The 26600-nt window shown below is 39.1% G+C and overlaps 1 protein-coding gene across 2 annotated transcripts in view; it reads right to left on the bottom strand.

Moving 5' to 3' along the window:
* Positions 1-9652: 9652 nt before the first annotated feature.
* Positions 9653-26600, bottom strand: part of suco (SUN domain containing ossification factor) — a 141928-nt gene continuing 124980 nt past the window's right edge. For both annotated transcript variants that reach the window (XM_059984819.1, XM_059984820.1), the window contains 6 exons: positions 19343-19430; positions 17783-17887; positions 17172-17311; positions 12915-13006; positions 11434-11492; positions 9653-11294 (listed from right to left, as the gene is read on the bottom strand). In XM_059984819.1, the coding sequence (XP_059840802.1) occupies positions 10851-11294; positions 11434-11492; positions 12915-13006; positions 17172-17311; positions 17783-17887; positions 19343-19430 (928 nt within the window). In that variant the 3' untranslated portion in view covers positions 9653-10850. The remainder of the gene's footprint in view (positions 11295-11433; positions 11493-12914; positions 13007-17171; positions 17312-17782; positions 17888-19342; positions 19431-26600) is intronic.

The following is a 26600-nucleotide window of genomic DNA, read 5'->3' as shown; positions in this document are numbered from 1 at the left end:
CGCATGGGAGGTTAGTTAGGAAGATTCAGTCTCTAGGTATACATGGTGAGGTAGTAAATTGGATTAGACAGTGGTTCAATGGGAGAAGCCAGAGAGTGGTAGTGGAGGATTGTTTCTCTGAGCAGAGGCCTGTGACTAGTGATGTGCCACAGGGATCAGTGCTGGGTCCATCGTTATTTGTCATCTATATCAATGATCTGGATGATAATGTGGTAAATTGGATCAGCAAATTTGCTGATGATACAAAGATTGGAGGTGTAGTGGACAGCAAGAAAGGTTTTCAAAGCTTGCAGAGGGATCTGGACCAGCTGGAAAAATGGGCTGAAAAATGGCAGATGGCGTTTAATACAGACACGTGTGAGGTATTGCATTTTGGAAGGAAAAACCAAGGTAGAACATACAAGGTAAATGGTAGGGCACTGAGGAGTGCAGTAGAACAGAGGGATCTAGGAATACAGATACAAAATTCCCTAAAAGTGGCATCACAGGTAGATAGGGTAGAAAAGAGAGCTTTTAGTATATTGGCCTTTATAAATCAAAGTACTGAGTGTAAGAATTGGAATGTTATGGTGAGGTCATACAAGGCATTGATGAGGCCGAATTTGGAGTATTGTGTGCAGTTTTGGTCACCGAATTACAGGAAGGATATTAATAAGGTTGAAAGGGTGCAGAGAAGGTTTACAAGGATATTGCCGGGACTTGAGAAACTGAGTTACAGAGAAAGGTTGAATAGGTTAGGACTTTATTCCCTGGAGCGTAGAAGAATGAGGAGAGACCTGATAATAAAATTATGATGGGTATTGATAGAGTGAATGCAAGCAGGCTTTTTCCACTGAGGCTAAGGGAGAAAAAAGAAGACATGGGTTAAGGGTGAAGGGGGAAAAGTTTAAAGGGAACATTGGGGGGGGCTCCTTCACACAGAGAGTGGTGGGAGTATGGAATGAGCTGACAGATGAAGTGGTAAATGCCGGCTCACTTTTAAAATTTAAGAAAAACTTGGACAGGTACATGGATGAGAGGTGTATGGAGGGATATGGTCCAGGTGCAGGTCAGTGGGACTAGGCAGAAAAATGGTTCGGCACAGCCAAGGGCCAAAAGGCCTGTGTCTGTGCTGTAATGTTCTATGTGACAATAAACCAATTTGCCAATGAAAACTGAAGTTAAAATTTCATTATGAAGTTGAGAAATGATCTTGATTTTAATGATAACTTCCACAGGATGCCCTTTATGCTTGAACACAAAGCAAATAGTATGTTAGGGGAGGAAAAACTCCATTGATTAAACACAAAACTAAGAGGAGGAGGATATTCAGCCACGTATGTCAATACTGCCTGATTTGGGTGTATTGCTTGCTTACTTGAATAGGTTGTTAAAATTAAGCTTCACAATAGGAAAAAAGACCTAGCATGAATGAGGAAACCAAGAAGTGGGCATTAGTGGACAGAAAAGGCATTGGAGAAATTAATTACATTTTCTCGAGTTTAAGAAAAAGAGGGGGGCAATTTATTGAAACATACACAATTCTTTAACAGGGTAGTTGCAAGACAAATCTTTTCCTTTGGCTGTGGAGTCTAGAACCTGGAGTAATAGTCCCAGCAAAAGGAATCTGCCATTTCAGACCAAAATAAGGATTGCTTCACCCAGAAGGCAACAAATCTTTGGAATATTCTACCAAAGGTGCTTAGGAGGATCAGTCACTGCAACTATTCCAGGTAATATCTTATATATATTTTTTTGATATTAAGCTACAGGATCAGTGCAGAAAGCAGTGCAGAGCCAAAAAAAAAAATCAGGCAGGATTGTATGGAACAGCATTCTCCCTCTTATTATTTAAACCATAAGACATAGGAGCAGAATTAGACCATTCAGCCCATCGAGGCTGCTCCACCATTTCATATTGGTTGATTCATCTTCCTTCTCAGCCCCAACCTCCTCCCTTCTCCCCATATTCCTTCATGCCGACTACTCAATAATTCATCAACCTCTGCCTTAAATACACCCATGACTTGGCCTCCACAGACACCTGTGGCAACAAATTTCAGAGACACCACTCTCTGGTTAAAAGAAATTCATCCTTACCTCTGATCTAGATGGATGTCCGTCTATTCTGAGGCTGTCCCCTCTAGTCTTAGACACACTCACCATAGGAGACATTCACTCGATCAAAGCCTTATTAATAGGTTTCAGTGAGGTCACCCCTCATTCTACTGAACTCCAGTGTGTCGAGGCCCAGAGTCATCAAACAAACCTCATATGACAATCCTGGAATCATTTTTGTAAACCTCCTCTGAACCCTCTCCAATGTCAGCACATCCTTTCTTACAGACGGGGCCCAAAACTGCCCACAACTCCAAGTGAGATCTCACAAGTGCTCTCTCAAGCCTCAACATTACATCCTTGATTTTATATTCTAGTCCTCTCTGATTGCTAACGTTGCATTTGCCTTCCTCACCACCAACTAAACCTAAGTTAACCTTTAGGTAATCCTGCATGTCTCTTTACACCTGACTTCAAATTTTCCACTGAGAAAATGTATACACTTTTATTTCTTCTACCAAAGAGCACCACCATAAATTTCCCAACACTGTATTCCATCTGTCATTTCTTTGCACTTTTCCCTAACCTAAGATCTTCAAAAGACTGTTTCCTCAAAACTATCTGCCCCTTCCACCTATTATTGTATCATCTGTAAACTTGGCCACAAATCTATTAATTCCAACATTCAAATCATTGATGTAAAAAGAATCTGTCCCAATACAGAGCTCTATGGAACACCTGTCACCAGCAGCCAACAAGGCTCCCATTCTTTGCCTCCTGCCAATCAACCAATGCTTTATTCATGCTAAAATATTTCCTGTACCATGGGCTCCTAGTTCATAGCACATTGTCAAAGGCCTTCTGAAATTCCAAGTACATAACATCTACCATTGCTTTGTCTATCCTGCTTGTTATTTCTTCAGATAATTCCAACAGACCTCTGTGGCCAGATTTTCCCTTATGGTAGCCATGCTGATTAGTCTATTTTATCACATGCTTTCAAGTACCCTGACACCACATCCTTAACAATCGACACCAACATCTTCCCAACTACTGAGGTCAGACTAACTAACCTATAACTTCCTTTCTTCAGCCCCTCTCCCTTTTTTGAAGAGTGAGGTAACATTTGTAATTTTCTATTCCTCAAGAACCATTCCAGATCTATTAATTCTTGAAAGATCATTATTACCGCTACAATCTCTTCAGAACCCTGGGGTGTACTCCATCTGGTCAAGGTGACTGAACTTCAGCCCTTTCAGTTTCCCAACAATCTTCTCGCTAGTAATGGCTACACCAGAAACCTCTACCCCTGACATTCTTGAACTTCTGGCATACTGCTAGTGTCCTCCACAGTGAAGACTGATGAAAAATACTTACTTTGTTCATCTATTTCCTTGTCCATTACTATCGCTCCAGTATCATTTTCCAGTGGGTCCAATCTCTTTTTAACACTATGTATCTGAAAAAAACCTTTGGTATCGTCTTTAATATTGGCTTGATTACTTTCATATTCCAGCCTTTCCTCCTTAATAACTTTTTAGTTGCCTTTTGCTAGTTTTAAAAGCTTCCCAATTCTCCAACTTACCACTTATTTTTCTTCTATTATATGCCCTCTCTTTGGCTTTTACACAAAAAGTTACACCTTAACTCAATATCCTTGAGGGTATGTTTGCTAGGGTCATTAGGGAGGGTTTAATTTAGTAGGGGATTGGGAACAACAGTGATAGGGCTGAGGATGGGGAATTGTTATACAAGTAGATGAAGAATGTAGTGAGACTGAAAGAGCAGGCAGATGATAGGAGAAAACTGCAGTCAGGGAAATAAAGTTGAAGTGCAACATTGGGGCAAAATCAAAAAGGGTGATGAAGACAGGTTTGAAGGTGTTATATTTGAATGCATACAGTATACAAAATAAACTAGATAATCTTGTAGCACAGTTAGAAGTTGGCAGTTATGACATTGTGGGTATCACTGAGAGGCACATAGATACTTAGAGGCACATGGTAAAATAGGCCAAAGTCAAGAAAATTTCCTCAAGGGGAAATCTTGCCTGACATATCTGTTGGAATTCTTTGAGGAAATAACAACGGCAGGAGAGTCAGTGGATGTTACTTGGATTTTCAGAAAGCCTTTGACAAGGTGCCACACGAGGTTAATCAACAAGACACCAAGCCCATGATATTAAAAAGACACAGACATGAATAGAAGATTGGCTGACTGGTAGGAGACAAAGAATGGGAATAAAAGGAGCCTTTTCTGATTGGATGGCAGTGGCAACAGTTGTCTGTAGGGGGTCAGTATTGGGAATGCTTCTTTTTAGATTTGGAAAATGAAATTGATGACTTTGTGGCCAAGTTTGCGGACAATACAAAGATAGAGGGGCAAGGTAGTGTTGAGCATGCAGAATGACTTAGACAATTCGGAGAGAGGGCAAATAAGTGACAAATTCAACAAAGTGTAGGGAAGTGTATGGTCATGCATTTTGCTAGAAGGAATAAAAGCACAGACTATTTTCTAAATGGGGAAGAAATTCAGAAATCAGAGATACTAAGAAACTTGGCAGCCCTCATACAGAATTATTTAAAGGTTAACTTGCAGGTTGAGTCGGGGGTAAGGTAATGCCATGTGAGAAGCCTTATTCTGCCAATTTATTTCTTCTATAATGTTTTTGCATTCCAAAAGAGCCAATTCTCCCTTACCCTGTGCTTTGTATAACAGGCTGATAAATAAGTTATCCCTAGTGCACAGGGGAGTGGTAGAATTTAAGGATCAAGGGGAGAATAAAATGGGAGAATCATTGCAAATGGGTATTTGGCATTGACTTGATGGGCTGATGGGCCTGCTTGCCACTGTATGACTATGCTACCACTTCTGGGCATCAGCTCTCACTATTCCCCCCATCACAAGCTCTTTCTATTACTCTCTCCTTCCCTCCCTCCATTCCCTGCACTTTGAACCAATGTTCCTCAAGCTCTTCTCAATTTGGTGTTGGGACTTTCAGTTGCAATATCAACTTTGTTCATCCACAGAAATGCTAACCTGTCTTGGTCACTATTTCCAGTGTTCTCTGCTTCTATTCACTTAACAGGAATTCTTTCACTAAAAGTATACAATTTGGACAAATAAAACTGCATTTACATTGTTTCTGATCGGCCATTCATCCTCAGATTTCAGACACTTCAAATAATTAAGGCCAACACTCAGTTAACAGAACCCAATTACAGCTAATGTGCAAATTAATTTGCTACTAATATAAAGGAAAGCTCCTGTATGTTTAAAACATTCATCACAAGACAGAAAACAGACATTTTCCCTTTCATTACATCAAATCTTGTTTAACTCTGGGGAACTCTTACTCGAGTATTTTTGTTTAAGCTTAGTTAACAGATATTGTCTTAAAATGTATTCAGTAGAAAGTTCAGTGAGGACTCAAGGATATTCTGACCAGTCTTTGACCAAAACGTTACATCTGTTTCCTCTTCCCAGTTGCTGCTTGGATTTTTCCAGCATTTTCTGATATTGCAAACTTGAAACACTGTGTCTCTTTACAGAACTAATGAATATTATCTGCATTTTCTGTTTTCATTTCAGAACCTTGTTACGCATTTAACTTTAATTTAGTCATAGCTATTACACCTACAACTGCTTTGTTACAAATTTTTTGTAAAAATTCTCACAATTTAGAAATATGTTTTCATAGGGGTAGAAAAGTAATTTCTTCAAGGTAAAATAGATCATATGTTAATTATAACACAGCTAGACACCTTAAACTACAGAGCCTTAAGCTTTAATGTATTAGAAAAATATCTTATTCTATTGTCTATTCTTCTCCAATCTTATTTTTTATATAGGTTCAACATTTCCCATATTATTATTTGAATACTTTTGATCAGTCTTCTACGTGATTTCTCAAATTGAGTATTCCTGGTACACTTTAGATGACAATTTATTAAAATCTTCACTTTGATTTTTCACATTCTACTGGTGCCACCTAGTGACATAATACAGCAATATCTCAGAAGCTTAGTGGATGGAGATGGTATTTCGGCAACACACAAGACCCTCTGATCTGGAATTAAACCTAGACCAAACAGATGGATGCAAGCATAAAACATGAATTGTATTTAGGATATTTCAGCTACTTTGTTACTGACTGACTACAACTGAAGAATCACTTTAGCGGAATCTTCCTTACCCAAACATTGGTGAGAATATTTGACTTCTATCACAGGGAGTGGTTGAAGCAAATAGCATTGATGCATATAATAGGGCAATGAAACAAAACATGAGGGGATAGGAAACAAGGGAAGGGAAATGAGAGAAGCCCACATACTATAAAATGTCAACATACTGGTTAGGTAAATGGCTGGTTTCTGCTTGTTCATCCCATGTAATTCCAAAAGCAGTGATTACAAAAGGGACAAGAACAGAAGGCTATAGGATTTAAATACCAGAGGGATACTTCATTTGCATCTAATTAGGGAATGCTCGTTGCTGCCAATGCAAAATATGCTGGAGCAACTCAGCAAGTCAAGCATCTATGAGAGGGGAATAAACAGTCGACATTTTGAGCTCAGACTCTTCTTCAGAACTTCGTAATTTTCCTAATCCTTTACTACCTGTAAAGGTATCATTGGGTTGCCAGTTGGCTAAAGATAATATATTTAAGATATTAAGAAAAAGAGCTGAAGCCACTAATGTCATTGACAATAGATGATCCATGGGAGACGACTTATCTGCCAAGTTTTCTCTATTATACTGTTTTTGCATTGCACTAGAGCCAACTCTCACCATATTCTGTGTTTACTACAAGTATAACAGGCTGGTTAATAAAGAACTTGGCACTCAGTCATGACATTTAGGACGGGAGTTAGGACATTACATTGCAAATGTAAAAGTCTTTACGACGATGACACAGTGTGTGCTCAGTTGTGGTTTTTCAGCTGCAAGGAACTTATTAAGCAGTAAAAGGTGCTTTAAAGATTCATTACAATTAGGACGAGAGGGTTTGAGTTGTAAAGAGAGGGAGATTCATTGGGATTTTATTTCCCTGGAGCATAGAAGGCTAAGGGATGACTCTATATACAGTAGTTTATATAGAGGAGCATTGGTAAGGATTTGAGGTGGATGGTTACAGTTTGCTTCCCAAGGTTGATGAGTCTAAAACCAGAGCATGTAGATTTAGGGCAAAAGCGGCAAGATTTAAAAGTGACTGAAGGAGAAACCTTTTAAAAGAAGGTGGCGAGTATATGTAACAAGCTGCCATTGGAGGCCACAGAGACAGGCCCAATTAAAATGTTTAAATGACACTTCGGCAGGCACGCAGATAGAAAAGGTTAAGAGGGATACAGGCAAATGACACTAGCTCAGGTGGTTTAAAAAACGATTAATTCACAAACAGCAAGTAAACTGCAGGCATTTTTCAATACCACATAGTGCAAGTCTATTACTATTGTATGACGCTGTTGTAGTGTGATTTAAGGGTTTATTACCCTTCTCAGGTTATTATGCAGTAAAGTTACAGATGTACAAACCTACCAGGAATCATGCAAGACCTGCTTTAGGGCATACATCAGGGTATAAATTATAACAATGCTTTTTAAAAGGTGGAACTTAGCCAGTATCAATAATATTTTTTTTTGCAAGAGCTATGTCTTAGTACATCAGAAATGGATTAAACCAATATCTCAGCAAAGGTGCCCCAAGGACTGGAAGACAAAACTGGAGTAAGAAACCGCAAGTAGGCTGCTGCTAGAGCAGAACACAGTAACAGCCACGAACTGCATATTCTAATAGTTACATGGGAGCTATAATCTCATGGTCATAACAACTAGTCCTCTGGCTAGAGCTGGGTACCAAAAGCATAGTAGGTCGTCAGGAATTTTTGTGTGGTTTATAAATAAAAAAAAGGAAATTAAGGGAAAAACAGTGCTGGAGTGAGGATGATTGAGAAATAAGGGTGGCATTATAATTATATATTCTATCAGTAATCAGAGTGGGAAAGATACGGAGAATAAATATTGAAGGTGAATAGACTGGTTAAGCAATTATGAATGCAAATTAAAGTTTAAAACTTATTTAAAAAACAGGCATATTACAAATGGAGACAAGAAACTGCAAATGCTGGATTCTGAAGCAAAAAAAGCTGCTGGAGGAACTCTGTGGGTCAGGCAGCAATTGTGTTGAGAAGTAAATGGACAGTGAGCACTTCAGGTCTAGACCCTTCATTTGGACTGTGGAACCTGAACTATGGGATGGATCACTAAAACAAGATATATTCAACCTCAAACACTGTTTCAGCAACATCCTGATCCGGCTCTGGTCACCGCTACTGAAATATACAAAGGCCTGGAAAGGATTTATGAAAATGGTTTTCAGGTGGAGGATTTAAGGTACAGTAATTAGACTGGAGTGGGGGGGGGGGGGGTGGGGAAGATGGTCAACATCCTGAAGGGTGTAGCCATAAGAAATAAGGCCACATTCCTTTATCCCTTTGTGGCAAAGAGGTCAAAAACCTAAGTGGAAGTGTGACGTGGTTCATTTTAGTGGGTCAGGTATGATGGCAGAATGTAGTATTAATGATAACAATCTTGGGAGTGTGGAGGATCAAAGGGATCTTGGGGTCCGAGTCCATACAACACTCAAAGCTGCTGCACAGGTTGACTATGTGGTTAAGAAGGCATATGTGCATTGGCCTCCACCAACCGTGGGAATGAGTTCAAGAGCACAGAGATAATGTTATGGCTATATAGGACCCTGGTCAGGCCCCACTTGGGAGTACTGTGCTCAGTTCTGCTCACCTCATGACAGGAAGGATGTGGGAACTATAGAAAGAGTGCAGAGCAGATTTACAAGGATGTTGCCTGGATTGGGGAGCATGCCTTATGCGAATAGATTTAATGAACTCTCCTTTTCTCCTTGGAACTTCAGAGGATGGGAGGTGAATTGATAGAGGTGCACAAGATGATGAGAGGCACTGATCTGTCAGAGGCTTTTCCCCAAGGTTGAAATGGCTAACACGAGAGGGCACAGTTTTAAGGTGCTTGGAAGTAGGTACAGAGGAGATGTCGGGGTAAGTTTTTTATGTGGAGAGTGGAATGGGCTGCCGGCGACCGTGGTGGAGACGGATATGATCGGGTCTTTAAAAAGACTCCTGGATAGGTACATATATGGAGCTTAGAAAAATAGAGGGCTGTAGGTAACCCTAAGTAATTTCTAGTAAGTACATGTTCAGCACAGCATTGTGGGCTGAAGGGCCTGTATTGTGATGTAGGTTTTCTATGTGTCTAAAGGAAATTACCTGGAATGTACTGTTGCAAAAAGTGTCAAAAGCAGATTCAATTGTGACTCAAAATGAATCAGCTTTTACTGAAAGGGAGAAAAGTCAGACTACAGGATATTAAGCCAGTGAATGGGATTAATAAGATTTCCCTTAAAAATAAAGCCAAATTCTAAATGCCAAGCACCTCTTTGTCCTCTGATTTATGGTTTTCTGTACTTTATTCATGAAATACTATGTCCTTTAGTTTTACTGGTGTAATTAAACATTCTTCATTAGTTTCTAGATCTAAAAGGGTTTTAAAAAGCAATCAACTAATCATGTGAACTGATTAAAGACAGTAAAGTGATCCATTTTATTTAGAAATTCACAGTTTTCTAATGGCACTACAGCTCTGCAGTCACATTATCCTTGTGTTCCACAGTGTTGTGCATAGCACTCATACAAGTTTAAAAACATATAAATAAGTTGCTTAAATTTGGACCCTTTCACAGAGGCCCACAACAAACTGTCCTTAAGTTCTGTGACTGGCTAATCCGCAGATCAGCAGGGTACTAGTGTACCAGAGTCAGACCCTTTTCTGAGGAGGCAAAAGGGTGGAAGAAAATTAAAACATTAAATTAGTTACATTACAAACTAAGACAAACTTCAACTCAGCAAAAAAAAAGCATTGGAATAAAAAGTAAAAGTGCACATTGAACTGCAAGTTAATGATTTGACATCAGATGTTATGCCATTAAGGAATGCTCTTCTTGAACACACTCAAATATATACATTCCAAAAAAAGAGCTCATTTTCATACATTAACTTTCTAATACATGCCTCAGAAATTAAAACACTGTACCACAATGTGAAAGTACCAGGTGAGAAGCATACAAATCTGCACTCTAGTCAATTTAGAAATTTTGACTCATGTGCATTGGTCTGAATTTAAAGTTGAATTGTAAAATTAAAACAGGATTTCAAAAGGACCACCTCCCCTTCCCTCCCAAACATATCATATTTAGTTTCTTTGGAGCCAAAACTCATCTGATGTGTAGATCACCTATCGAACTCTAGTGTTACAGTATCAAATCCCATACAATTGAAAGGAAAAAAGATGAACACAAAGTACATAAATTGGAGATGAAACATCTCCAGTTTTCAGCTACATTATAAATATACAAAAGGCACAAATATGGAAAGGTGCAAGTAGGAGGAATACAGCTCAATGCAGAAATTGTGCATTAATCCCTGTTCCATCTGTACCCAGTTAATTATGATTCTTAATCCAATTAATTGCACTGTGTATCCTCTTGAAAGATTTGGGAGATTCTTCTTCTATGTCTTATATGCCTTCTTCAAAATTCACATGGAGTTGACTTGTAGAAAGATGCTCTCCATTAAAGTACAAATCACTTCTGCTTCAAATAGACCCTGAAGACAGACTCACACCAGCAGATTATTTCAAAGTTCAGGTGTTGCAAGGTCAAAAGTGCCTCGTAAACCATAAATGAGGAAGAGTGTTCTCCAATTCAAAGTCAATATATTTCAATCACACATGGCCCGAAACTGTTGTGACACCGAATGCCCCAACTGTAATGTCCTTATTTCCTTTTATTATGTCATGCAAACTTGGCAATGATCCTGATTTAGTTTGCATCAAGTTGCTAATGAACTTCGTTTGATCTGTAACCTTTGACTTTTTCTTTTTCAAAGACCGTTTGTCATTTTTAGCCTTTTGTGTTTGTCCATTGCAAAGGCTCGTGCATGCTGTGATGCCACAAAAGTAGGACTCCTCCGATTGGGATGAGGTCTCTGAACCCCCTTCAGATGGGGGATCTTTGAGTGAAGAACTATAGACAACACCAGTGTTCGAAAAGTCACTTGGATTTGAAGGAGCTTTGCAAGGTTTTATTCCTCCATTAACTATTGGGATGACAGACTCTGTTGGTTTTACGGTTTCAACTTTCTCAATTTTTGTTCTGCAGCGCTTTTTCTATTAAATTAAAAATAAATGCTTTCAGATGTTGTATGCTTTAGAAGTGAAATACAAGTATCTTGTTACATTTACCAGATTAAACTATTGACTGACTAGAATTAAAACAGTTCAAAAAGTAAAATAAATAGCACAGTACCTTTTTATTATCCTGTAAAAATTTTAGTGGTTCTACAATGTACAAGTCATCTGGCCCCACTGAAACAAAAAGTGGTACAAATATCAGCAGTGGAATTGATAAAGCAATGTTTTATACTTTATAGCAGTCAGTGGGGAAACTTTGAATCAAATAAGTATCTGTAATAAAAATTTATGACCCGGATATTAAAAGGCAACTATTTCTCACTGGGCCGAAGGGCCTGTTTTCTTGCTGTATTGCTATATGCAAATATATCTCACTTCCCTGAAGAAAAGGTGAAAAGTGGAAGGGGATTAAAAAGCAAGAATGTTTCATGAAGACATTAAAATAATTCTAAATGGATTTATTTCAAAATTATTAACATGGAGGGGAAAAATACAACTGGATTAACCTTCTTACTTCTTTGCTTTAGGCATTCAGAATTTAGATTCTGAATGCCTAAAAATCCTTCTCAAAAGAGAAGGGACAAATGTTATAAATAACACTGTTCAAATGGATAGAAAAATGATCAGGACAGGTATTTTAATGGCCTCTGTCTTAAGTAACAAGCAACTTGGGTATGATAGGTTTTGCTTTTATTACCAAATTTTAGCCTATTCGACTAAGAATAAACTAATTTTACACGCATTTTTCAAATTCTGATTTAATCTGGGAATCCTTGCATGGCAGGGATCGTCAAAAGATGGTAACAAAATTCCTTATTCAACTGTGAATAGCCCATGTTCTTTATAAAGCTTAATACAACAAAAGCCTTCAATCAATATTAAATGTGACTCCATTATGGTTATCAGGTGACATTTTCTTCCCTTAAGTAAATACAGCAGCTGCTTTCACAATACCAGAATTAAAAAAAAATAATATACACATAAATATTCTCCAACTACCGTGAGATGTTAACTCACATTTTCTATACTTTAAATCCAGGCCTCCTTAGTCCTAGTCCAGTAACAAAGCACTATGCTGCGGGGTTTTCCATTTCACGAAGGCCTCTTGACAATTCAATGACTCCAAAATAGGGCATGTTTTCAAAAATATTTTAGTTATTCAGCTGGGTGCAACTTTAAGGTATCAAGAAACAGTCTTCAAATCCGTTAAGAAAACACAGCTTTCATATGGCCATGAATGTTCTTGATACTAAAATCCTTTGTTGTTAAATCTCTGAAGTTCAACTAATTCAACAGTATACACAATTAAGAAGATTTTGCTTATACTGAGTTGTCTTGAAATGCACTGCCTTCCGATGGGATAGCTTCACTGACTGACTTATTGCTCTGGCCCCTGAACCTTTCCTCTGGTGCTGATACACTCTTCTCTCGTGGATTATCATTTGCTAACAAATAATGAGGGAAGAAAAACATTGTAATAAGCCAACAGTATAAATCTAATCTTTTAAACAATTATCTTATGTACACTGCTCAAATTTTTAAGTTCAATAAAGGCTTTAATAAATAATGTAAAATGCTTGCCACTTAGATAACTACCTTCAGATGCAGGCAGATGAAAAGATTTTGAACGAACAAGGGGAAATGATGTTCTTCTGAGAAGATTCATATCATCATAGGAAGAAAAACATCTTTAAAATACAAAAGACTTTGTTAAAAGATGTATTTTATTAAATTAAAATATAAACTTTCAACTATTAACTAAACAAGTTGCAACTTAAGTTTGAACTTTAGATATTTAATTCCAAGGTAGGTCACAACAGATAGTAGATGCATTGGTCATGATCTTTCAAGAATCATTTGATTATGGCACAATCCCGGAGGACTGTAAGATTGCAAATATCATTCCACAGAAAGAAGGGAGGAAGGCAAAAGAAAAGAAATTATAGGCCAGCTAGCCTAACCTCAGTGGTTGGGAAAGTGTTGGGAGTCTATTAAGAATGAGATTTCAAGGTACTTGAAAATAAATCAAAGTCAGCATGGTTTCTCTAAAGGGAAATCTTGCCTCTCAAATCTGTTAAGGGTTCTTTCAGAATTCGAGGAAGTAACAAACAGGGTAGACAAAGGAGAGGCAGTGGATGTCATTTACTTGGATTTACAGAAGGTGTATGATAAGGGGCCACGCATGAAGCTGCTTAACAAAATAAAATCCTATGGCATTACAGGAAAGCTACTGGCATAGATAGTGGAATGGCTGACAGGCAGCAAGTGAAAATAAAAGGGGCCATTCCTGGTTGGCTGCTGGTTTTCCTCAGAGGTCAATATTGGGACCCCTACTTTGTCAATAATTTTAGATAATGGATTTGATGGCTTTGTGGCAAAGTTTGTGGATGATACAAAAACAGGTGGCGGGGTCGGTCGTGCTGAAGAAGCAATGCGACTGCAGCATGGCTTAGGGCAAATTGGAAGAATGAGCAAAGAAGTAGCATATGGTATACAGTGTTGGGAAATGTATGATAATGCATTTTGGTAAAAGGAACAATAGTGCAGACCATTATCTAAATGGGGAGAAGGTTCAAACATCAATGGTGCAGAGAGACATGAGAGTCCTCGTGCAAAAGGGTAACTTGCAGGTTGAGTCTGTGGTAAAGGCAAATGCAATGTTGGCATTTATTTTGAAAAGGGAAAGGAATATAGAAGCAAGGAGGTAATGATGAAGCTTTATAAGACACTAAACAGGTCTCACCTTGGAGTATTGTCAACAGTTTTAGGCCCTATGTCTCAGAAAAGATGTGAATCTCCTCTGACCACTCTCCAATGACAACACATGGATGATCCCAGGAATGAAGGAGTTAACATATGAGGAGCATTTGGCAGCTTTGGGCCTGTACTCACTGGAATTTAGACGAATGCAGGGGGATCTCATTGAAACATACTGAATGTTGAAAGGACCAGACAGGGTGAATGCAGAAACTACATTTCCTATGGTGGAGGTATCCAGAACGACAGAGCACAGCCTCAAAATTGAGGGGCAACCCTTTAGAACATAGGTAAGGAGGAATCATTTAGTCAGAGAGTTGTAAACTTGTGGAATGTTCTGCCACAGACTGCGGTGGAGGCTGTGTGCATATTTAAGGCAGAAGTTGATAGTTTCCTGATTGGTCAGGGCAAAGGATGTGGCAAGAAGGCAGGTGTATGGGGTTGAGTGGGATCTGTGATCAGTCATGATGGGCTGAATGGCCTAATTCTGCTCCTGTATCTTATGGCAACAAGTTTGGAAAGAAAATTGCAGATGAACATTATATATAGGTCAAGGAGTGTACTTTTTGAAAACACAATTGAACAATTTTGAACAATTGAACTGAACACAAGTACACTACGTTACTAGTGAAACAAAATATCTTAGCATTAACTTTGGAAATGTCTTCATTTTTTAAAATTAAAATTCTCATATTAGAAGTCAAATAGAATGATTTTACATCATTCAGCATTTACTTGTGGAATGAGCTTCCAGTAGAAGTGGTAGAGGCAGGTTCTGTATTGTCATTTAAAGTAAAATTGGATAGGTATACGGACAGGAAAGGAATGGAGGGTTATGGGCACTGAGTGTGGGCCAGTGGGACTAGGTGAGAGTAAGCATTCGGCACTGTTATGAGCGATGAACAGATCTGATGGACAATGGGGTGCAGAGTTAAACATTCCCAACCCCCCCCCCCCCCGAGAAAGACAAACTATTGCTGTTGTTATGCTACTATTGAGAGAGAGAGATAAAGCCCAGGCAAGAACATTTGCTACAGATAAAGAGGGGGAGAGAGACTGTTGATTTACTGTATTATGACTTCAAGGATTATTTACCTTCCACTACTTTGCTCGTTAACATTCCTCAGGAGATAGCAGGAGTGGCCTGATTTGATGGACACAGTCATTCAGAGTTAATGGATAGCTGAGACCCCGTGAGTGGGGATGAAAAGACAGGCCTGGAGAGACACTCTTCAGACACACCAGTGGACACTGATTCAGTGTTGGAACCCACAGGAAAGGTGGGGGGCTTTGGAGACCGAACCAGGAGATTGGTCAGTAAAATTCACAGTGTTATAGCAGGGCCAGTGGGGACTTGTGTGTGTGTCCACTCATGCCAGAGTGATGAGTCCACCACAGAAGAATGGTCTAGCTGAAGGACAGAGGGGTCATAGCTGAATGACCACCACAACAACAGTGCAACGGAATCAAAAGGCAACAGGAAGGTTTGCTGACTGCAGCTGCTTAATCTCTCTCTCTCCGATTACAACCCAACAACCATAATTACCTCAGTACGCATGAACTGAACTTTATACTTTTCTATGACAATTCATTTACCCTTAGACATCGATAGAGCTCGTTTATTATTGCCTATTATTATTCCTACACTTTTAGGTTTATTACTGTTAACTTGTGTTATATGTATATTTGCATTATTAGTATTGTTTTGCTTATTTTACTAATAAACACATTTGAATATAGTGCCACCAGACTCCAACGGATACTTCTGTCTTTGCTGGTCTGACACCCAGTTACGGGGTACGTAACAGGCACGGACTAGAAGGGCCGAGATGGCCTGTTTCCGTGTTGTAATTGTTATATGGTTACTTGCAGCCATTGTTAAATGGCAATTCAAGTAAATAAAATAGGATGAGTTGCATAGAATAGTTCAGCAGTAACTTGCTGTTCAGTAAAAATTATTGCATTTCTAAGAGCAGGGGCAGGAGAAAAAGATGATGCTGAACAACACCAGAGTTAAATATTGTTCAATACCATTGCATTTGACCCTTTTTAATGTCAAAAAATACTAGAATAAAACACAACTCCCATTAATAACTCTGACTTCATATACCACTTCAAAGCCTACCTAAGATGGAATTATATTTTGATACAGTAGATTTATACAATTTGAGTAGATCATCTTCAAAAAGCACAAGTTTAGTTTGTCACAGTAAGACAGGCCAGTGAAAAAGGCATTTATAGCACGTTGGCCTTAAGTCAGAACATTGAAAATTAGAGCTGGGACATAATGCTGCAGTTGGGCAAGTCATTAGTAAGACTGTACTTGGGAGTATGTATTGTGTACAGTTTTGGCCACCCATTATAGAAGTACCATTAAACTTGAAAAAAAATACAATGAAGATCTGAGGACATTACCAGGACAAGGTGACCTGATTTATAAGGAGAGATAGGCCATGCTAGGTCTTTAGTCCTTGAAATGTAGAGAATGAGGGGCAACCTTAAAGTAATGTTTTTATCCCAGGGTAGGGGAGTCCAAACCTCACTGACCTAGATTTACAGTGGGGGGGGGGGGGTGAAGTGATTGAAGAGGGACCTGAGGGACAAATTTTTCCAAGCAGAGAGTGATCAGTTTATGGAACAAGCATAAAAGGCAGTAGCCAAGGCAGGTATAATGGTACCATATAAGCCCTTGAACTGGTAATATGGACTTCAAGGTATATGGGCCAAATTGCGACTAACAGGTCAGCTGAGACTCACTGGGCTGAAATAGCCTGTGTTGCTGTATGATTCAGTTAAAACAAGAATATTTTGAATACCTTCCTATATATGCCTTGGACATAACAGTTACCAACTAGTTCACAAAAATCCTCTCATCTTCTCATTAACTGCTTCTGAATGCAAGCAGGAATCACAGTAATAATTAATTCACTTGTTTGTGAACTTAGAATAAAGAGTTTATTTGCTCTAATGTCCATATTTTCAAACATTCTCATTTAGGATAATGCTGCTCAGAGGTTCCAGTTACAAATGTTTAAAAAAAACTGAAAGCAGCTCTTGTAACAGTTCCTATTGCTTAGTGCTAAGTAAAAAATCTACCTTTTTGGACTTTTGGGAACCGAAGGCGAGTGAACATTCCTCGATATTGGATTTTTCCAGCATCGCTGCACACATAACAGTGCAGCCAGAGTTACACAAAGAGCCAAGGAAATTACCAGGTAGCTCTGACGGTCAGAAACCTAGGAGAAAACACACTAAATATCTCAGGACGCATTGACAGGGTAAAGCTTTACATTTCAACTTTGCTTTGCGAAACTCAAAATTGCCATCTATTTATGGTCCAAAGAAAAACTGCATAATCCCTTTATTCTGTCGATAACACTAGTTATTTTTTTAATTATATACACACACACAAAAAGTTTATTCAAATGACTAATATTCAGTACTTCATAAAACACTATTTACAGTTTTAATTAAATACGATCGTCACTAGTTACAACACACTCAAGTCCAAATAGTTATACGTCACACAACACACAATTAAATAGGATTTTTAAAAATCACTATAAGGGTTTTATACACAAATAGTCCTATCTGCTCAATTGGATTTTCTCTTCAATTTACAATAAATAAATGCAAATTAAATCACAGATTGGAGAGCCATCACAATTTCACAACAGGAAACACTAAAAAGGGCTTATATTAGTTACCTCACGGTCCAGCCTTTTCACTGTTTCTGTTAGATTTCCCACCAATTCAGTGAGGTTTGCAAGCTGACCCTGGAGCAAACCAATTGTTTCGGTTTGTCGTTGGTCCTGTATTTAAGGGTAAAAAAGATCAATTAGCAAACAAATAATTGCTCTTGCAGTAGTAGGCCAAATAAATTTGCACCCCAAATTGTGGGTGTTTTTGGAAACTGAAAGATTTTTCTAAAGTAAGTTGATTCACCTTAAAGTTACAAAACATGAAAATTTAATTTACATACTGGTTTAATAATTCTTTCTCTCCAAGAATAAAAACACAACCTTGCTTCCATTCAGCCCTCAACAACAATACAAATGCTGAAAACCTGACTTGCTGTGTGAAATATTACTCGATGGCTCTTGGGACAAGATGTATGCAGTGGAAGTAGCTAATACAAAAAAATACTAAATAAAATGAAAACCAACACATTCAAGGATCTCAAAGTATTCAACAACTTGGGTGAAACCACTGAGACTGCAATCTTTAGTCAGTGATTAGCAGCCCATAGTTGCAAAACATTCTGAGGTAACCAACCTCAATAGTTCTCTCAGTAAAATAGTTTATTTTCCTATCTTTTCATCAGTATATTTTATTAAATTTGTACCGTACCATTTAGAGATTTTCTATTGGTAATCTAATCTCTTGGTTACTTGCAAAAGATAGCAAATGGGAAAAATAGGCAAAGAGATACTTAGAATTCCTGTCTAAGGCTCAAGAGAAGATGTTGAAGCTAAATAGACAGTTGATTAGATTGCTATCATTTTTCCCCAAGGTGTATAGCCATATACAGATAAACACCAGTCCTGCAATCCTCTGAATCCATGTTGACCATCAATCATTCATATCAACTTAGTTACAAATAAGCTGGAACAGCAAGGAACTGTCTAAAAACCTTCATTTAATTGTGCAATTTAAAAAACTCTAGCCCTCACTCAAATTCTAGAATGAACAAGATGTCCTATGTGATGGAATAAAAGTCAGCCTACAATCCCAGAGATCTGGAAGAATGAACATTCAAAATTACAGCAAGAATCCGAGAGTACCAAAGCTGTTCCTCAAGATGGACAATCCCGAACTAAACAGCGCAGCTTCTGAGCAATTGTTTAAACCTGAAATTTCTTTACTCAAAATGAAATACTTTACCCCATCCAGTAGGCTTGAATAAAATTAGCTGCATTTAAGATGAACTGGGGAAGTGGACTTAAGATTTAGGAAGTCATAATCTGATTCAATATCAGTCACATTCTTCATGAATTTTTCAAGACTGTGTGGTCTGTTTCTTTTTAATATCATCAGATGGACTCCTTACCAAACTCAAGCCACTGATCCTGAATATCAATACATATCGATTTTGTTGCCAAAGTGGTGACCAATACACATGACACTTCCTTCCCCACTGTTATCCCGTAGGTACTGAAAGCCTATCACCCCTATTGGCTAATTTAGGAAATACACTGAATGTTCATGATTTCTAGTGTCCATCAGCTTTCCAAACCAAATGGTATTTAGAAATGCAAACGATATACCTTTTCCTCTGCTATTCTTGAAGTGTTCTGTAGTTTAATTATTGTCTTGTTAAATGCTTTCTGCATTTCTTCCATTTGTTTCCGATACCTAGGAATTGAAATCTCATTACAATGCAGACACACCATTCTACAGTCTAAATGGATATGTTTGCTATATAATACACACCTGAGGCACAATAACCTTAATAGAACAGTTAAAATACATAGACTATACAAGTGTTGAATCTATGAAACTAATACACTCACAACTCATCAAATAATTTAAAAAACATAATTTCATTTGGTGAACACCTACAGTTTACAAATTCTGCCTCACTATCTGGACTTAAACAAAGATTAGTGGTTCCAAGAACACCTAGGCAGTCCAATAATTAGTAGAGAATGAAGCAATTTTATTCCAATAAATATCAACATCAAGTATTGCAACTGGAGGAGGAGCACGAGGAAAGGAAACAAAATGAAAATCCTTAAACGCTCCAGTTTCTACTGTGAATGCAACGATAAGCAAGGTATTATTATTTCCCCTTAGATTTTTCAAAATACTTTCACTAGCTAAACATTGCTTAGCAGGACAAAAGATGGGAATATAAACAAAAGGCTGAATCACAAATGTTAGTCACATTAAACAATCTCCACCATTAGCAATAGCATAGAATTTTATAACTGGCTTTCTGGCACATCAAGGATGGAGGATAAAAAGGTTGAAATTAGGCAGCCTGTCTACTCATGCTATCTGTTTTCTTGAACTGGGCCTGACAAGTGCAATTTCTTACAGTCAGGCAGGTTGATGACATGCACTGCCCACATGGAACAAATATATCCAAGCATAGAAGGTATACCAATCTATAACATGATGGCACAATGCTTCACTCTCCAGTAAAACATGCTGGTAATACTTCTATATAAAAAAAACAAGCTTTCAAATTAAGTTATGCAATAACTGAAATTTGATAATGCACCGCATTGTGACAAAATAGTATCAGCAGCCAATTACAGTAACTGTATATTAGTCTAATTCTTGTAATGGAAAGTGGGCAACTAGAAAACTATGTAAAAAATTAGCATACAAAAAAATGTAAACCTTAGCTCAATGATAACACACTCACTCGCAGAACTGATTGAGATCCAATATAATGAAATGAGCATATGACCCAAGGCAGCATTTCATCTGTGCCAAGGACATATGATAGTTGTTCTCGCACTCTAAACCACATTCATCTCGTGACCAACATAGATCATCTAACCCTTATGTAGCTGATGGGAGGACTTTGACACAAATTGGCTGCTGTATTCCCCTGAATTATACCATTTATAGATTTGTTTTAAAACTAGTAAAAAAACAAACTCGTTCTTGGCATAATGGCATCCTGATGGTTCCAATCCAGTTGCCAATGTTAAATATAACATTTTAATATCCAGCTGATTTGTTCATTTTGCACGGCACTAAGTGGATAAAAATACAGAGGATGGCATTTTGAATGTATCCTACATGTAGCCTTGAAGACCTGCACACGTGATCCATCTAACACCTGACCAAGCAAATTGTGTACATCTTCAACACTGCCATTCAGCCGATGAGATGGAGAGCCTCAAGTTAACCTGTCCTTACGTGGCCAAATAACAATGCACTTAATTTCCTTAATCATCAGAGAACGACTGGAAAAAGAATCAAGTATGCAGTCTCACAAATTATGCATTTCAATAGTCTACTCATTAGAACACTGTCTTAATGCTTATTCTAGTTTGAGCAGAACCATTCAATGCCTATTTTTTCCAACATAATAGTCCAAACAAACATGAAATCAGGAAATGAAGACCAGAATCGTTTTGGACTCTACTACCCGAGGGACTTATCATCCACCTCATCTCTGCTTCTCATAATTTTAAACATTTCTACAAGGTCACCCCTCATTCTCCTACATTCCAAACAATAAAGACCCAAGTCCAGCCAACCTCTTCCTATAACTCAGGCCCTCTAGTCTTGGCAGCATCCTCAAATCTTTCATGCACTCTCCAGTTTAACCATATCCTTCCCAGTGACCAAAACTGAACACAGTACTCTAAAATGCAGTCTCAACTACTGATACAGTATGATATACTGCAACATAATGAGCCAACTTCAAAACTCAGTGCCCTGAATGATAAAGGCATGTACTAAATGACCATTCATCACCCTATCTACCTGTGATACTACTTTCAATGAACTACATACTTTTACTCCTTGAACACTCTGTTCCAATGCACTACAATTCATGGTACAAGTCCAACCCTGATTTAAGTTTCCAAAATGCATCACCTGACACTTAGCTGCATTGAAATCCATTTGCTAGCCCTTGGCCTATTGCCCTTACTGAACAAGATCTTGCAATGCATGATGACCTTCAGAGGAATCTTCAATTGGCAAGGGAAAAGTACCCAATTCAAGTTCTGAACCTGATCTTTCCAAAAACTGTGTATCCAAAATTGACAAAGAAAAGTCGGCAATAGAAAGAAATTCCAAAACACAAGCCCTTGTAAAGGAAGATGGCAAAAGAAAGAAATTTAAGCACAATGTTCTGTTAGAAGTGGGGGTTTTTTTGTGGTTGCCTGTATTTTCAATGTCTAGAGTACTTTTTTTAAAAAAAAACAAAAGTTGTATGGTGTCTTAATTATAAGCCTTTTTCTCTGCTCCTGATTTTACCCTTATAACAGCAGCTCTGCTTTTTTCTTGATGACAAGCTTTACAAGTGCCTATTCACCACCCTTCTTCTAGCTGACAGATCTGGGTCTCACCCTTATCAACTTAATTTTCAGCTCTTCCCACTTTCTCCAGAACAAAGATGTAGCTATGGTACTTGCATGGGCCCCAGCCTTTTTGGCATACATGTGGAACATACTTAGAAATAAGTGACATGAGATTGGAAGATTTAGAAACCTTGTATGTAGAGTTAAAAATTGCAAGAGTGAAAAGATCCTAATGGAAGATGTACACAGGCTTCCAAACAGAAGCCAGGATTTGGGTACAAATCATAAGAGATGAAAAGGGAATGTAAACAGGACAATGTTATTATAGTCATGCCAGATTTCAGAGCAGCTTGTGGTTGAACCCAAAAGGGAAAAGGAAATTTTGGATTGGGTGTTGAGTCATGAATCCGATTTTATTAAAGAGCTTAAGGAACCCTTAGGAGGCAGTAATCATAAAACGGTAGAATTCACTCTGCGGTTTGAGAGGGAGAAGCAAACCTCAGGTGTATCAGTATTACAGTGGAGTAAAGGGAACTACAGAGGCATGAGAGGGGAACTGGCCAAAGGTGATTGGAAGGGGACACAAGTAGAGCTGATGGCAACACAGCAATGGCTGGAGTTTCGAGGAGCAATTCAGAAGGCACAAGATACATTCATCCCAAAGTAGTATTCTAAAGGGTGGATGTCTTGTGGCTGACAAAGGAAGTCAAAGACAGCATAAAAGCAAAAGGGGGGGCATATAATATAGCAAAATATAGTGGGAAGTTAGAGGATTGAGAAGCTTAAAAAACAACAGTAGGCAACTAATAAAAGCCAAAGGGGGAGAGAAGATGAAATATGACAGTTAGCTAGCCAATAATATCAGAGGTTAGAAAAAGGATTTTCAATTATCTATAAAATGCAAAAGAGAGGCGCAAATAGATATTGGACAGCTGGAAAATGATTTTGGGTCTGGAGAGATAGTAAGTACTTTGCGTCAGTCTTCACTGTGGTATACACCAGTAGAGTGCAGGGGGAAAAAGAAACTGTTGAGGAAGAAGCGAATGTAGTTGCTATTACTAAGGAAGTGGTGCTTGGGAAGCTGAAAGATCTGAAGGTAGGCAAGTCACCTGGGCCAGATTGTCTCAACCCAGGTTCTGAAAGAGGTAGCTAAAAAGATTGCAGAGGCATTAGCAGTGATCTATCAAGAATCATTTGATGATGGAATGGCTTCCAAGGACTGGAAATTGCAAATGTCACACCACTCAAAAGGAGGAGGCAATAGTCAAAATTATAGGACAGTTAGCCTGACTTCAATGATTGGTAAAATGTTGGAGTCCATTATTAAGGATGAAGTGGCAGGGTACTTGGAGGCTCACGATAAAATAGCCCAAAGTCAACATGATTTGCATGACAACTCTTGGAATCCCTTGAGGAAATAACAGGAAGGATAGACAAAGGAAAACCAATGGATGTTGTTCGCTTTGATTTTCAGAAAGCCTTTGACAAGGTGCCACACATGAAGCTGTTAAACAAGAGCCCATGGTATTACAGAAAAGATACTAGCATGGATAGAAGATTGACTGACTGGCAGGAAGCACAGGGAAACTTCTTTGATTGGGTACTGTGATTAGTGGCGTTCCACAGAGGATAGTGTTGGAATGGCTTCATTCCATGTTATACAATGATTTGGATGATGGAATGGATGACTTCATGGCCAAGTCAGCAAACAATACAAAAATGGGTGGCGGGTCCTGTGGTGTTGAGCAAGCAGGGAATCTGCAGAAGGACTTAGATTGGGGAAAATGAGCAAAGGGGTGGCAGATGGAATATAGCAAGGGTAGGCAATCTTAAGCACAAATGATTTTCTAGCGTGCATTATTTATTAATTTGAGGTAATACATAACTAGATGTATTTAAATAGGTAATTCCCATACTTCAAGATTTTTATGGCATTTATCTGGCCCACTGTCTGCTCACTAATATGCGATCTGGCCCACAGAGGCAAAAAGGTTGCCAATCCCTGAAATATAGTGTAGGGAAGTGTTTGGTGATGCACTTTGTTAGAAGGAATAAAGGTCTAGACCATTTTCTAAATGGGCAGCAAATTCAGAAATTATAGGTGCAAAGGAACTTGGGAGACCTTTTGCAGGATTCCCTAAAGGTCAACTTGCAGGTTGAGACATGTGGTAAGGCAGGTAAATGCAATGTTAGCATTTATTGAGAGGACTAGAATATAAAGGTAAGGATGTAATGTTAAGGCTTTATAAGGCATTAATCTGACCACAGTTGAAGTATAAGATTTGGGCACCTGATCTAAGAAAGGTTGTACTCCTTCAAAGAAAGGGGCTTCCCTTCCTCCACCATCAACGCTGCCCTCAACAGCTTTCTTCCCTTTCGTGCACACCTGTCCTCATGCCATCCTCCTGTCACCCCACCAGAGATAGGGTTCCTCTTGTCCTCACCTGCTACCCCACCAGCCAGCGCATTCAGCACAATTCTCCATAGCTTCCACCCTCCAACGGGATCTCATCACCAAGCACATATTTCCTCCACCACCCCACACCCACCTCCCCCACTTTCTGCAGGGATCGCTCCTTATACGACTCCCCTGTCCATTTCTCCTTCCCCACACCACCTCCCTCACTATCATTCAGAGCCCCAAACAGTCCCTCTAGGTGAGACATTTCACCCGAGAGTCTGCTGGGGTCATCTGCTGTATCTGGAGCTTCCAGTGTGGCCACCTGTAGATCAGTGAGACCAGATATAGATTGGGAGACTGCTTTGCCAAGCAACTACGCTCCAACTGTTAGAAAAAGCGGGACCTCCCAGTAGTCACCCATTTTAGTTCCACTTCCTATTCCCACTCCAACATGTCAGCCCATGACCTCCTCTAGTGTGATGAGGCCACACTCAGGTCAGAGGTGTAACAACTGGCATTCCATCTGGGTATCCTCCAACCTGATGGCATAAACACTGATTTCTCAAAATTCTGGTAATGTCCTCAACTCCCTTACCATTCCCATTTTCCTCTCCCACTTCATCTCCTTACCTGCCCATCACCTCCCTCATGTGCTCCTCCCCCTTTTCTTTCTTCCATGGCCTTCAGTTCTCTTCTATCACGCTGCCCATTATCGAACCCTTTTATCTCTCACCAATCAACTTCCCAGCTCTTTACATCACCCCCCCTCCCCTTTCCCGGTTTCACTTATCACCTTGTGTTTCTTCCTCCTTTCCCCCTTCTTACCCTGATTCATTTTTTTTCTCCAGACCTGAAGAAGCATCTTGGCCCGAAATGTCGGCTGTTCTCCTCTCAATGGATGCTGCTTGACCTCCCGAGCTCCTACAGCATTTTGTGTCTGTTGCTTGGATTTCCAGCATCTGCAGATTTTCTTATTTGAGAAAGGATGTGCTGGGATTGGAGAGGGTCTAGAGGAAATTCTTGAGAATGACCCCAAGGAAAAAAGGATTAACATGTGAGGAGCACTTGAAATCTATGGGCCTGTTCTTGCCGGACTTCAGAAAAACAAGTGGTGATCCCATTGAAATCTATCAAATATTGAAAGGCCTAGATAGATTGGATGTGGAGAGGCCATTTCCTATAGTGGAGGAGTCAAGGGCCAAAGGGCACAGCCTCAGAATAGAAATTTTTCCTTTAGAGCAGAGATGCAGAGCAACTTCTTCTGCCAGAAGGGAGTGAATTTGTGGAGTTCATTGCCACATATGGCAGTGGAGGCCACATCATTGGGTATACTTAAATTGCAGTTTGACAGGTTTTTGATTTGAAAGGGCAAAGGTCATGTGGAGAAGGCAGGAGAATGGGATTGAGAGGGATAATAAACCATCCATGATGCAATGGCAGAGCAGACTTGATAGACTAAAATGGCCTAATTCTGTCCCTATGTCTTTGTCTTAATTGACAACATAAGACCATAACATATAGTAGAAGCCATTCGGCCCATTGAGTCTGTTCTGCCATTCAATCATGGGCTGTTCCAATTCTTCCAGTCATTCCCACTCCCCCCCTCCCTCCCCATACCCTTTGATGCCCTGGCTAATCAAGAACCTATCTACCGCTGTTTTAAATACACCCAATGACTTGGCCTCCACAGCCGCTTATGGCAACAAATTCCACAGATTTGTCACCCTCTGGCCAAAGTATTTCTCTGCATCTCAGTTCTATACGGATGTCCTTCAATTCTGAAGTTGCGCCCTCTTGCCCAAGACTCCCCTACCGTGGGAAATAACTTTGCCATAACTAATCTGTTCAGGCCTTTTAACATTTGGAATGTTTCTATGAGATTCCCCTCATTCCCCTGAACAGGGAAAACAGCCCAAGAGCTGCCAAACGTTTCTCATACGGTAAGCCTTTCATTCCTGGAATCATTCTCGTGAATCTTCTCTAAACCCTCTCCAATATCAGTATATCCTTTCTAAAATAAGGAGCCTAAATCTGCACACAATACTGCGTGGTCTCATGGGTGCCTTATAGAGCCTCAATATCACATCCCTGCTCTTATATTCTATTCCTCTAGAATTGAATACCAACATTTCA

Source organism: Hypanus sabinus, chromosome 11 (genome assembly GCF_030144855.1).
Source record: "Hypanus sabinus isolate sHypSab1 chromosome 11, sHypSab1.hap1, whole genome shotgun sequence".
Lineage (NCBI taxonomy): Eukaryota > Metazoa > Chordata > Chondrichthyes > Myliobatiformes > Dasyatidae > Hypanus > Hypanus sabinus.
The sequence above is the reverse complement of the archived record's forward strand: the minus strand, read 5'-3'. Positions and strand labels throughout refer to the sequence as shown.